This window comes from Pezoporus wallicus, unplaced genomic scaffold, assembly GCF_028554395.1.
Source record: "Pezoporus wallicus isolate ANWC-B61680 ecotype Strahan unplaced genomic scaffold, APGP_CSIRO_Pwel_v1 contig_8723, whole genome shotgun sequence".
NCBI classification, from domain to species: domain Eukaryota; kingdom Metazoa; phylum Chordata; class Aves; order Psittaciformes; family Psittacidae; genus Pezoporus; species Pezoporus wallicus.
Genome location: NW_026635404.1, coordinates 201,275 through 215,046, shown reverse-complemented (window position 1 = coordinate 215,046; position 13,772 = coordinate 201,275). Strand labels below are relative to the sequence as shown.

Sequence of the window (13,772 nt, the reverse complement as noted above, 5' to 3'; positions counted from 1 at the left end):
AACAATACTCCCTTGGGAGTACCCTGGTCACAGCTGTGCACTAAGAAGAGCTTTGGTGTTGGTGTAGTCAGCTGCACTGACACACATATCTCTTCTCATAAACAGAGAAGAGGAAGTTCCTTTAGAAAGCTGGAAGACACATATGAGAGGGCACTGCTGTAGAGATTGGGGGGGGGGTGTTATTAAATATATATATACATGGAGCTTAATCTGATACTGTGCTGCCTTAATTAAGACCAAAAAAAAGAGAGAGAGAGCTTCATATGCTACTGTATTTCCTTAATTTTAGAGGGTTCATCTTCACGGTGGACTTGTAACAACTTATTTAAACCCATTGTGCCATCTGCAGACAGTGCTGGGAACGGCGCTCCCTCTCCACTGAAAGTTGAGAAAGGCTGAGCTGAACACCACCACACACAAAGCTGCAGGAACTTGAGCTGTGCTGCTCATCTGTCATCCGGATACAAATTGATTGTTTGTTCTCTTTTTTTTTTTTTTTTCTGTCTTGGAAATTATCCCTGGCAACACTTACACACCCTGACTACATCACGATCAATTATGACTTTGCTAGAATCCTTGAGAAAAGCTTTGTTCTAGCATTCCGTAAAAGCACAGGGTGGCTCTACTTCCGGGACCCTATAGATTGCAAGGCAAAGGAGAGGCATAATGCCACAGAACCTTCTTTCTTCCCATATTTTTGCAGTTAACAAGAGTGACACAATACAGTACCGAAACTTTACATGCTGATCATACCTTCTGCAGTCATGCAGCTAAGAAACTCTCCACTTTGAAACCAATGGCAATATTCATGAGTGAATAAATGCTTAAAAACTCCAATACATTTTAGGTTAAAAATCACATATGAAGTATAGGAATTGCCTGTTCGTATTATCTCCTTTGCAATATTTGTTTTTAACCAGTAGCAAGATTTGATAAGAAGCTTTTTCTCTTGTAACTAGGGAACTCTGGAGGATCAAATCATCAGTGCCAACCCACTGCTGGAGGCCTTTGGCAATGCCAAGACTGTGAGGAACGACAACTCCTCGCGCTTTGTGAGTTTATTTAAGATTTGGTGGAATGCAGACATCTCATACATGTCCCATTCTTTGATCGCTATAACCAATGGGTTGATTTGTACTGCCTGACAGGGAAAATTTATCCGGATTCACTTTGGAAAAACTGGCAAGCTGGCCTCTGCAGATATCGAAACCTGTGAGTTATGAGCAAGTCAGTGGAGGCAGAATTTGTGCAATAAGGATCTCTACTTTACCAGGAGGCTAATGACATCTCTCTTTTGGTTAGATCTTCTGGAGAAATCCAGAGTGACTTTCCAGCTGTCCAGTGAAAGAAGCTATCATATTTTTTATCAGATAATGTCCAACAAGAAGCCAGAGCTCATTGGTGAGTGCCAGTAGTGCTGGGCTTAGCTCAGTGAGTGCTTCCCCTTTCCGCTATGACCTGCCCCACTGCCACCAAAGGTGCCCTGTCTACCTGCAGATCTCCTCCATATCTCCACCAACCCCTACGATTTCCAGTATGTGAGCCAAGGAGAAGTCACTGTTTCCAGTATTAATGATGCTGAGGAGCTGCTGGCCATGGATGTGAGTACAGGGGAGCACCCACAGGATGACCCCACAGTCAGAGCAGCTGTGGCCAGGGAAGCACAGCTCAGTGCAGGCAGGGAGGCAAAAAGGCAGGGGGAGAAACCCTACCTTCCCATCACAGCACCCTGTTCTTCAGCCCTTGTGCTTGTCTAACCTACCCTGTTGCCTCTGCAGAATGCCGTGGACATCCTGGGCTTCAGCCCTGAAGAGAAGGAAGGGATATATAAGGTGACGGGGGCTGTCATGCACTATGGGAACATGAAGTTCAAGCAGAAGCAGCGTGAGGAGCAGGCAGAGCCAGATGGCACAGGAGGTAGTGTTGACTGCAGATTTTGCTTGTGAACTGCAACAGGAGACAAGCTAGTAACCCTGTCCCATGAAGTGCCCAACACTTTGAGAATGAATTTCCCTTCCAGAAACTAATTTTTTTCAGTTTGTTGCAAGTCAGTGACTGAATTTATGCTCCACAAGGAGACAGAAATACATAGAAATGAAGCATTGCTGCAGCCCTCCAGACATGGAAGAGGAGTGTGCTGCAGCTGAGACATTGCCTATATTAAAGTGGAAACTTTCCTTCACAATAGGTGCATCTGAGTAGCACAGAAAGTGAGTTCCTTGTGACAGGAACATCCTAGAGGGCCAAGACAGCTTTCTTTATCTCATTTGACCTTGTCTGCTGTCTCTGATCCTAGTGGCTGATATAGCTGCCTCCCTGATGGGTCTGAATTCTGCTGATTTCCTCAAGGCTTTATGCTATCCCAGGGTCAAAGTCGGGAATGAATATGTAACTAAAGGACAAAACGTCCAACAGGTACCTTGACAGCTGATCAGCTTTTCATTTTATTCAGACAGTTCTTTCAGCTTTAAAGCTAACTCAACTTTCGTTACTGCCTTGGTTGTGTTTCTTACAGGTGTACAATTCAGTGGGTGCATTGGCTAAATCAGTCTATGAGAAGATGTTCCTGTGGATGGTTGTTCGCATCAATCAGCAGCTGGATACAAAGCAACCCAGAGCATCTTTCATTGGTGTCCTGGACATTGCTGGCTTTGAGATCTTTGATGTGAGTTACAGTAAGTACAATTGCCCATTGATGACATTTCCAAACTAACTGGCTTTTTTATATATTTTGAATTTGCAGTTCAACAGCCTGGAGCAGCTGTGCATCAACTTCACCAATGAAAAACTGCAACAGTTCTTCAACCACCACATGTTCGTGCTGGAGCAGGAAGAGTACAAGAAGGAAGGAATTGAATGGGAATTCATTGACTTTGGGATGGATCTGGCTGCTTGCATTGAGCTCATTGAGAAGGTAGAGGATTTTTTTGTTTTCATTTTAGGAGAGCACATTTCTCTCATGGGCATTTATTTTAGTCCAGTCATTCTTAATAAATGGTCACATTAATGTCGAATGACCTTCTAACATAAGAAAAGGTAGTTCATAAACCAAAAGCTTTGGGAATGACAGGCTCCCTCTGTGATAAAAGTTACTTCCTGAACAACATGGCTGGGGTGGACGGGAGAGGGGGTACACAATGTCAACTTGGTGCCTTAACAAAACTGCCTTTAACAGTAAAGTGAACCTCAAGTCCTACTACTTGCTGTAAGGGGTAGCAGTTCTGGTTCTAGCAACATAGCCCTTTCTGGCCCCTCTGTCACTGCTCACTGCCACTGCACTGGGGACCTTAATGGGAATGAACCCCTCACTGCTATGTTACAAGCCAGTGTCTAGTGGCTGTGCACAGCTCTTACACATCATGTGCAAATCCAATACGCACATATGCAAACATCTTCCTTCTCAGGAGCATACAGATATCTGCTCCCAGCACTGTCATTCATGCCCCATGCCCAGTGACTGGTACAGCCATTCCACATGCATGTTCTCTGCTTTATATTCATTCCATGTGTTATGCCTTTGCACATGAGACACATTTCTTGCTAACCTCCCACACTTCCCACCACATAGCAGCATCTACAGGCAGCACTACCATTCACAGCTACTGCCTGTTGCCTTTTACTTTATTTAACACCCCATATCCACACTAAGTGTTCAGTGGCCACACATTTTGTGTCCCCCATCTATGCAATGCACAGTAGTAGAGCCAGTGGAAGCAGAACACCTATGCTGATCTAATGTTGTAAAATCTTTTGCAATGACAGAAAAGGAGCAGACACTTCTAAGATGCAAATCATCTGGTACATTCTGTTAGGGATTCTGTGAAATGTCTTTATAATGTGTTCCATAATAGAAAAGCAATCTGGACAGCTAGCTCAGATCTAGATTTTGTTTTATAGACACCTACACTTAGGCAAGATGTATGCTAAACCCCTAGCTCTCATACAGCAGCCACACCTAGACAGCAAAGTCTTCATTCAAAGCATAGCATTCCTTCCCAACATCCACCTTCTGTGGTTGCTGCTGCTCTGGAAGAACCCTGATCCTAGCTCTGGCAGCTATCCAGCTGAAATCAGATGTAAGCATCTCATGGCACCTTATTAAATTAAACTAAAAAAAAAAAAAAAAGGGGTTCACACAAAGAAGGAACTCATAGAATTCTGTCTAGGCCAGAAAGGTACAGATCACATCATTGTCTCCAGCAGTATCAGAGGATGTGCTTGTCTGTACTATCAGAAGATATCTAATGTAGCTCCAACGAAAGCTCTGTGAATGTGCCTACATCTCTACATTGAAATTCTTCTCATTGTAAATGAAATTCTGAGACAAATTAAAAGTCTATAGGTATTCTAAAGTGACAGGTTGTCATTTACACTTCATATAAGGTGTGGAAAATCTGATCCATCATTCACATTCACTGTAGACAAAACCAGAGCCGGTAGGTATCAGTAATCTGCACTTTCCTGAGAAGCCATCAAATTAAGTCCACACTGACAACTACAACCTTATGGCTTGTAACAGACATGCACAATGGCATCAGGCCCACAAACAGGATGCTAACACCTACTTCCTAATGATGTAGGGTAATGAGAATCAAACCAATAGATTAAAATATGTATATATAGTCTTCCATTCAAAGATGCATGTATCTATGAATACTGCGAACAGCATTGTTGAGTTGCCATGTTCATGGGTAGTAGCCTGAGCAACACAGACTAATTATAGTTTGCCTGATTATTATAGTAACTAGTGGTGCTTTAAGAACTTAGGCAATATAAATTACAGTCACTGAAACAAGCCACAAATTATATGGAAGGTAACATTTTATTTACTTTTCTTCTCCCCACCACTTTCTTCATGTTTTCATATTTCTTCCAGCCCATGGGCATCTTCTCTATCCTGGAAGAGGAGTGTATGTTCCCCAAGGCAACTGACACCTCTTTCAAGAACAAGCTCTATGACCAGCACCTGGGCAAGAACAAAAACTTCCAGAAGCCCAAGCCTGCCAAAGGCAAGGCTGAGGCTCACTTCGCTCTGGTGCACTATGCTGGCACGGTGGACTACAACATTGCTGGCTGGCTTGACAAGAACAAGGACCCCCTGAATGAAAGTGTGGTAGAGTTGTACCAGAAATCATCCTTGAAGCTACTGTGCTTCCTTTTCTCTAATTACGCAAGTGCAGAAACAAGTAAGTGCTTTATCAGTGATGATCAATAAGGCAAGAGCCAACTTAAGTCTACTTCTTCTTCTGCTTTCTGTGGTATACTTTAGACTATCATCCCCTAAGGTGGCCTTGTTCTTGTGTGCACTCAGTTATGCCAAAATTAAGATATCAACATGCAGAACTGCTGAAAACACATTCATGTGGCGCAGAGAAGTAAAACACAGTGAGTCCAATACAAAGTGACTCACTATGTTGTGAATCATGCGCATACTTACTCATCCTCTAGATGGGTATCAACTATACATGTAAAGTATACTTTACTTTAAGTAAAGCACTTTCTAGTCTTTGGGGACAGAGTTTTGTTTACCGAGGTGAACTACAAGAACTAAAAGGAGTCTGTGGAACTATTTCATACCCAGCTGAGCAGTCCTGGTGTTGCAAGGGAAAATGAGAGAGACAGAGAATACAGTGTAATAGTCCTCTAAGGGCATCAAAGAGCAGCCCACTCTCTTGCCCTTTTTTGTGGCTGAAGATAATCAACTTGGACAGCCAACACGTCTGCCTTACCAAAAATGGCCACACAGATTTCTACCAAAAAACTCCCAATATTCTGGCAGCCTGAGTGCTGGGCAAAAAGACGAGGCAGTATACAGCAGTAGTCAACTCAGCCATCAGGCATATGGACAGCAGGGTTTGGGATTCAAGAAGGTAGTGCGTGGGAACTTTCCTGCAGTTCAGTTTGACTGAGATAACAATGTGTCTAGGCAAGCTCTTAGGAAATACTGGGGATGTGTCAGTTGTGGTCTTTGCAGGTATCACCAATATAAGGAAGGTGAGAGGAAAAGGTTGCGAAGATAAAATTTTGGATAAAGTGTGAAATTAGGAGAACAAAGACTTCATTTAAGTATCCATTTAACTGGCATCAATGGTGCAGCAAATATTAAAAGGCAATGAGCTGCTTGGATTTGTATTCCTGAGACTGTAATTTGTTTCCTGTCATGGTGAAGTCATAAACCAGAAGAGATCCCTATTTTTTCACCTGAAACACTGGATTAGGAGATGTTTCTAAAGAAGACTTTACTGCACTGATAAAGAAATGTCAACTGCTGAGCCATGTTCTTGTGGCCTTTCATCTAATTAAATAAAAAAATAATGACTGTGGCTATGTCTGTAAGTAGAAGGAAAGTGACTAGAAGCACAGAGCATACTGTTATGAAAGTTATGTCAGGCCATAGGAATTCCACGCCGCTAAAGCATGATGCAACCTAAATCATGCATCTGAGAGCAAATATCACCAACCAGACAGAAGCAGTTCACTAAAACTCTCATGCAGCAGTGGGTATTTAAAATTTAAAGTTGATTACATTATTGGCTTATGGCCAAAGAAAGGAAGGTGAGGCCTACAAAACATACTGCTTACTCTAACTGTTCACCTCTTATCTACTTCTTAAAAGGTGATACTGCTGGTGGCAAGAAAGGTGGTAAGAAGAAGGGTGGCTCTTTCCAAACAGTGTCTGCTGTGTTCAGGGTATGTGAATTTCCTTTTAAATGAGCCGTGTTTCCGTCAAAATGATCCAAAACACTTCTCCTATGAAGAAAGTTAATGTAATTCAGCCTGGGGAAGAGAAGGCTTCAGGGACACCTTACTGCAGCCTTTCAATATATAAAAGGGGCTTATCAGAAAGACAGAGAAACACTTTTCACAGTGCCTGTAGTGCAAGACTAGAGGCAATGGTTTTAAAATCAAAGAAGGTTGGTTTAAACTGGACTTAAAGAATACAGTCTTTACAGTGAGGGTGGTGAGACACTGGAACAAGTTGCCTGGAGAAGCTGTGGCTGCCCCATCATTGGAATTGTTCCTAGTCAGGCTGGATGGGGCTTTCAGCAACATGGTTTACTGAAAAATGTCCCTGCCCATGGCAGGGGTATTGGACTTGATGAACTTCAAAGGCCCCTTCCAATCCAAACCATTATGGGATTCTATAACCCCTTGATATTTGAATAAGGATGCAAAAGTTTTATGCCCCAAAGTTCAAACCCATGTTTCGTCTATCATAGGAAAATCTAAACAAGTTGATGACTAACCTGAGAAGTACCCATCCTCACTTTGTGCGATGCCTGGTTCCTAATGAGTCCAAAACACCTGGTAAGTCCATCATTAAACTCTGAAGACATGGGACTGGCAGGACTTGGCCTGGTTAGCTTCCACATCAACTTCTCCCAGAACAGTTCCCTTTGCATGTGAAACTTGTAGGAATTGGCCTGCAGGACACTGTCCAAATCTTTTTTTATTGCTTACAGTGAGTGTGAAATTTTGAGCCTTACAGTCTCCAGCAATTACCCATCTTCTCTTAATGTGTGTACAGCACTGAAGATGAATGAGATTGGCTTAATCACAGCTGATGAAATGGTCTGTTGTGTAATAGCATTAGCAAATCCCTAAAAAAGTGCCTAGTTTTAAGAACCACCATATCATTCAGAACTGTTGGGTTCAGCCCAAGACCACTTACCAATTTCTAAATATTCAGTGTTATGATCTGATTCACTGAGCTGGAGGACTGCCAAAGCAATCATATATCACTTACAGAATTCCAGGTACAAGCTGCTGGGTGCTGCTAGCACTTGGAATTCATTTTGATATAAATTTCCTTTTTCTTTTCTTTATATAATTAAATATTAAACTCTCACAAGGAATTTTGTCTCTGGGCACAGTCAAGTTTGGGAGTATTTTCATGTGGCCACTAAATTAAAGTACCTGGGGGGATACTTGCCTGTGTGGGTTTTAGGAATCACAGAATTATAGAATCAGCTAGGTTGGAAAAGACCTTTCAGACCATCAAGTGCAACCTTTACCTCAGAACTGCCAAGGCCACCACTAAAGCGTGTCACTGAGGTCCTCATCTACACAGTTTCTGAATACTTCCAGGGACAGTGATTCCCCCATTTGTGGAATCTTCACCACTTCCCATTTCAGGGCAGGCTGTTTCAATGCCTGACCACCCTTTCACTGAAGAAATTTTTTCCTAAAATCCAGTCTAAGCCTCCCCTGGTGCAGCTTGAGGCCGTTTCCTCTTGTCCTATCAGTCCTGGTAGAATGTAATGGATGCAACAGGAATATAAGGAAACAGGATCTTAGCATCTGTTTAATCTGCTCAGGAAACAAAAGACCAATTTCAGAACGTTCCTTACCTTTCTTGTTTATGTCTCTGTGTAACCCCAAAAACCACAAGCAGGATTCAAGCAACACATACATGAATGACATTCACATTTCAGCTATTCATCAAAACTGCTTTTATATTCAGTGGAGAGAAGCTGGCATTCTAAGATACGACTCATCTGGCCTCCTTTATACATCTACCTTAGGATGAGATGAATCACATCCTAGAAGAAACTTTTTCACTCCACTGACTATAAATGAAGCCCAAATGGAAATGTCCACACTTCACATCTTAAGTGAAGAAAGAGGAATCCCACTGGGGTCTTGATAGTCAAGTGTAAGAAGTGGGGAATTAAAGAAACCTACTAAAATAGGAAAGCATATTTGAATTAATTATTTTGCTAGATATTGCTGTCATTTTAATGTTTGGTTAGTTGTTTTGACAGATGACTCAGAGGGAATCTTAACTTTTGCCCTTTAAGAAAAGAAAAGTAATGCTGTGCGAGCAAAATTAAGGATGGTGAAGTGAAGGGACAGAAACTGGACATCTTCTGATTTTTAGCTGGGTTTTGGCTGCTTGTGCTCGACTTTTCTAACAAGTTATTTGGGTACAACTATTGATTACACTGAAAAGATAAAGTTAAGGGTATGGACCACACTGTACTAATTAAAGTCTCTGGCAGCTGATGGAAATTTCTTCATGACACAGTGGCTCCAAGAGGTTTTTATTTTGTCAGTTGTACTTTGTAATGCTTGGAAATTAGGCTTCGAAATACAGCTGATTATTATATCTAATAGATATATTAGGAGGAGAAAGATAATTCTTCCAATTTAAATCAACTGTCCTCTGCAGGCAGACTGAAAGCTTTAAGCAACCTGCTTATCCCTTCCTGTGTTGCAATCTATCTAGCTATCAAATCTAATTAAGTTTGAGTATAGTCAATACTTGCACGGCAGATTGAAGGTATGATGTGAGGTACATAATGTGAAGAGCTGATTGTCTAGATGCACTACGCTCTGCATTGTGCCACCTCTACCAACACTTAATGTGGATGCTGATGCTGTAGAAGATCTTTCAGCTGGTCTCCTAAACCACTGTCCTGACATTTTTGACTAATATGGCCGCATGCCTTTTGGCTGTTGGCAATTCACAAATTCTGCTCTTCTTAGTACGATCTCTGCAACTTGTATGAATTGAAGACATGTTCTCTCTCCACTTCCTGCATCTTTTATCAAAAGACGGTTGAATTTATTAAAAAAAAAAAAAAAAAGGAGGTCATTCTGGAATGCTAAAACATATGGAGATTTTTTGGAAGAAAGGAAGAGTCATGATGGATGTATTTTCTTTAAGGTGAAATGGACCATTTCTTGGTGATGCATCAGCTGCGGTGCAATGGAGTTCTAGAAGGCATTCGAATTTGCAGAAAAGGGTTTCCAAGCAGAATCCTTTATGTAGACTTCAAGCAACGGTAAGTCTTCAGTTACTACTGTCTTTTAAGATAAGGCCTCAGTTAAACCCACAGCTCAGGTGACAAGTCTGGTGACAACATGGAGAGAAACCCTCTGAATCAGACTAGAGTCATTTGAGAGAACCAAGAAATAAATACTGTCACGTCACCCCAGTCTTTCCTTCTTTGATCAGACCAGAGATTTTTTGATTCTTCAGAACCAGTACAGTTTCTAAACTGGAGTCAATGCCTGATGATTCAAAGAGATGCAAAATGCTTGCAGTGTAATGAATTACATGGCATTAGAGACTCTCTTTGTAAGTCTCCAAGAGAATAGATGCAAAAACAACACGTCAGCACAGTCTTCTTACTGTGCACTGACTAAGCATGCAAAACTCCAAGGATTTCCCAATGCTCTATCCCTGGCCCGCATCCTCTGCCCTGTTTTTCTCATCTTTAAAATGGAGACAATTAAACAGGTTCATATGAGCTCTGTTGCTATAAACGCCTGAATCAGAACTCGCTGCTGTTACATTTAAATGTGACAGTAGCATTTTCCATGTTGAAATAGTGTGAAAAGGACCTAAGAACTCTCTCAAAATGCCCTGCAACCTGATGTTCAGTAAGGCATTAGCTGTTCTCAATTCTCAAATCATAATTTGATGTGACAGGTGAAGGAATCTATCCATAATGGCCATAGTTCACAACCACAAAGTGCTTTATAGTTCAAAGCAAATGAACTGAAGTTCAGGAGGAACTACAATGGAAGCCTAAAATAGAGAATAAATTCATTGCACCACTATCACTGTCTCAATTTTACATATTCTGCTTCAAGAGAGACTTGAGAATAAGAAGTGCTCCAGTGCAGAATCACACATCCTCATGTACCTGAAGAAATCCCTTTAGAAGGATGAGGTAGTCCTTTCCATGACACTGGATTATCTTAATCATTAAGTTCCCTTACAAAATGCTTAAACTGCTCTTAGCATTTACAGAATAATACTGTGCTATTTTTAGTCCAAAGGATTCAGTGGATTCAGTGCTACAACTTTATAGAGCTGTGAACTGTGCAAGATCTATATTTCCTTTAGAATATAGCTGATTTTGATTAATAGTTTTAATTCATCTTCAATTTTGAGTAGCATTCCTCTGATCAATGAGACAAGAGAAGAGGCTGACACGTTCTCACTATGTTCTTCCTAATTCCTGGACCTACAGGCACTCTTCAGTACACACATTTTGTATGTAACAACATACTGTGTTGTTACACAGCCAACAGATTCCGCTGAGGAGTAGACATGTCCCCTTGTCATCACGCTCTGTTTAGGAAAGACTGTCTCATTTCAGATGGCATATTCAGCTGCTTGCAGATAGCTCAGCTTCCATATATTTTATGATATATGATGGATCATATTTTCCTCACCCTGCCTGCAGTCAGTCCTTGCAACCTGTCTTACCACAGGTACAAGATACTTAATGCCTCAGCCATTCCAGATGACCAATCCACCGACAGCAAACAGGCTTCAGAAAAGCTTCTTTCCTCCATTGATGTTGACCACAACCAATACAAATTTGGCCACACTAAGGTAAAGCCCTTGTGGAACAGTGGGTATGATTATGAGCAAAAAAATTTTGTTTCTTGAAAGTATTTCTTGCTTATGAAATCAGCCTTCACAATGGTCAGAAAGAAAGCAAGAAGGGGTATGGAAAACTTCTCGGGTTCTGGGGTATGTGTAAAGGGTAGTACTGTCAGCCCTGGGAACACCATACTACCAGAATGACCTAGAGCAGCTGCAACTAGAACTAGTGCTGCCCCTTTCTCCTGCAAGTTGAACTTATTTGTACTATTGTGTGTTAGACAGGTTCAGACAAGATTGGACAGTCAGATTTTCCAGAGGATTTGGGCACACAAGTCTATCATCCATATCCAAAGCAGTGTCAGGTGGGACACTGATTCTCTGATCAGCAGACTCAAAGCACTACTATATCTGGACAAAAAAACAAATCATCTACACTACTGAGTAGACATCATGTACGCTTCTCAAGCCATTTCTAAGTCAGTGAGCAAATCCTGAGCCTGACATAGAAGGGTAGAGTATAGCAAAGAGACAGAGTAAGATACAGTACTAAGTTGAAAGTCAACTTTTTGTTTTAATAACTACTGATGAGCTAAATCTTCTACAGCCTGCACTGGAGCAGGCATCAAATAACACAGCAATAATGTGATTAGATCATACATACAGTAACTTGTCGTGAATCACAGGAACCCTGAGGATATGAATACCGACACAAAATTTCTTTAGCTGTTAAACCTTTACTCTGCAGGCATTTTTCCAAAACTGCCTTGTACTACCCTGCATCAGCTGCCTAAGCCTCAAAATATTTGACACTCTTTTATGTTCTAGGTTTTCTTCAAGGCAGGTCTCTTGGGAGTCTTGGAAGAGATGAGAGATTGTAAGGTTGCGAGCATCATCACTAGTATACAAGCTATCTGCAGAGGGTTCCTCATGAGAAAAAAATACAAAACAATGGGTGGAAAAAGGTAATATAAGAAAATACTAACAATCATGCTGTGTCAGACCAAAAGTCCAGCAATGCAGTATACTGTCTGAGGCAAAAACCTGCTCTCAAGAGAGACTCCTAGAAAGACTAGGGGAAAAAGAGCAAGCCCAAAGAGTTTCCTTGCCATAGCCTTCCAAATTCTGGCAGTGGTTATTAAGTAATTGGACTGTGTGGCTGGGCCGTGATATTTAGTATTTAACAGTGAACTTTTTCTCCAGGAATGCACCTAACCTGTGACAGAGACAGTCATCTAAGCCAGCTGAGGTCTGTCTGGTTTTAACATGTTGTCTGATAATTTCACTGGATCGCATTGTGTTTTGCAAGGAATGGCATATGATCAATCTCTGCTCTCCTTCTCATTCATTTTCTTTCATGATTCCATCATCTACAATGAACAATTCTAGCTTGTACAAAGAAGTTACTTCCATACTTTCAATCATCCAGAATGCACTTCCCATTTTCAGCTCTCTCCCTTTGAAATTGGATGAATCATGCAAAATTTATAGTGTAGGAGTGGCAGCACTGAGTGAGCCAAGCAAACTTTCTCAAATGTTGACAAGCGAAAGCTTTAGGGGGAACAAAGATTGCATTAATGTATAGGGTGCTCTGCCAACCAGCTGCTTTTATCTGTAATACTATGCAGGATATATTTAGCTCACGGGCTTCCTGAGCCAGGTATAGTTTCTAAGAACTCAATAATTCTTACTGGAACTGTTGGAACAAGTCCAGAGAAGGGCCACGAGGATGATCAGGGGCTGGAGCACCTCCCGTATGAAGACAGGCTGAGGAAGTTGGGGCTGTTCAGCCTGGAGAAGAGAAGGCTGCATAGAGACCTCGTAGCAGCCTTCCAGTATCTGAAGGGGGCCTATAGGGATGCTGGGGAGGGACTCTTCATTAGAGACTGTAGTGATAGGACAAGGGGTAATGGGCTAAAACTTAAACAGGGGAAGTTTAGATCGGATATAAGAAGGAAACTGTTTCCTGTTAGGGTGGTGAGGCACTGGAATGGGGTGCCCAGGGAGGTTGTGAATGCTCCATCCCTGGCAGTGTTCAAGGCCAGGTTGGATGAGGCCTTGGGTGATATGATTTAGTGTAAGGTGTCCCTGCCCACAGCAGGGGGGCTGGAACTAGATGATCTTAAGGTCTATGATTTTTCTATGGCGAATTGTCTAATTTCCCTTTGAACTATGGGCATCAACAACACCCTTTTGCATTCCAAAGTATAATTTATATATTTCTAATATGGTATTTGATATTTTGAGTGACCTGAAAAGCATCAAGCTTCTGTTTCCACAACTGACGGTAACTCCCAGATTTCAGCAGCAACACATGGCAAGGATGTCAGTTTTCACTCTGGTATTTACCTGAGCACTTGAACTTTCTTTAAGACTAAGGAAAATCTAAGAGATTCACAGGTAACATGCCAGAGAAGTTTGTCTGCTT

The 13,772-nt window shown here is 41.6% G+C and overlaps 1 protein-coding gene across 2 annotated transcripts in view; it reads left to right on the top strand.

The window, feature by feature from the left end:
- The window catches only part of LOC130606620 (myosin-1B-like), a 32,759-nt gene that overhangs the window by 3,414 nt on the left and 15,573 nt on the right, over positions 1–13,772 (top strand). Inside the window, exons 6-19 of one of the 2 annotated variants that reach the window (XM_057423139.1) lie at positions 960–1,052; positions 1,149–1,212; positions 1,303–1,401; positions 1,498–1,601; positions 1,779–1,917; positions 2,297–2,415; positions 2,516–2,665; positions 2,744–2,914; positions 4,877–5,186; positions 6,617–6,690; positions 7,221–7,308; positions 9,671–9,788; positions 11,230–11,353; positions 12,173–12,309. In XM_057423139.1, coding sequence (XP_057279122.1) covers positions 960–1,052; positions 1,149–1,212; positions 1,303–1,401; positions 1,498–1,601; positions 1,779–1,917; positions 2,297–2,415; positions 2,516–2,665; positions 2,744–2,914; positions 4,877–5,186; positions 6,617–6,690; positions 7,221–7,308; positions 9,671–9,788; positions 11,230–11,353; positions 12,173–12,309 — 1,790 coding nt within the window. Of the gene's footprint in view, positions 1–959; positions 1,053–1,148; positions 1,213–1,302; positions 1,402–1,497; positions 1,602–1,778; positions 1,918–2,296; positions 2,416–2,515; positions 2,666–2,743; positions 2,915–4,876; positions 5,187–6,616; positions 6,691–7,220; positions 7,309–9,670; positions 9,789–11,229; positions 11,354–12,172; positions 12,310–13,772 lie in introns of those variants that run through there. The other variant, XM_057423131.1, reaches the window with a different exon arrangement.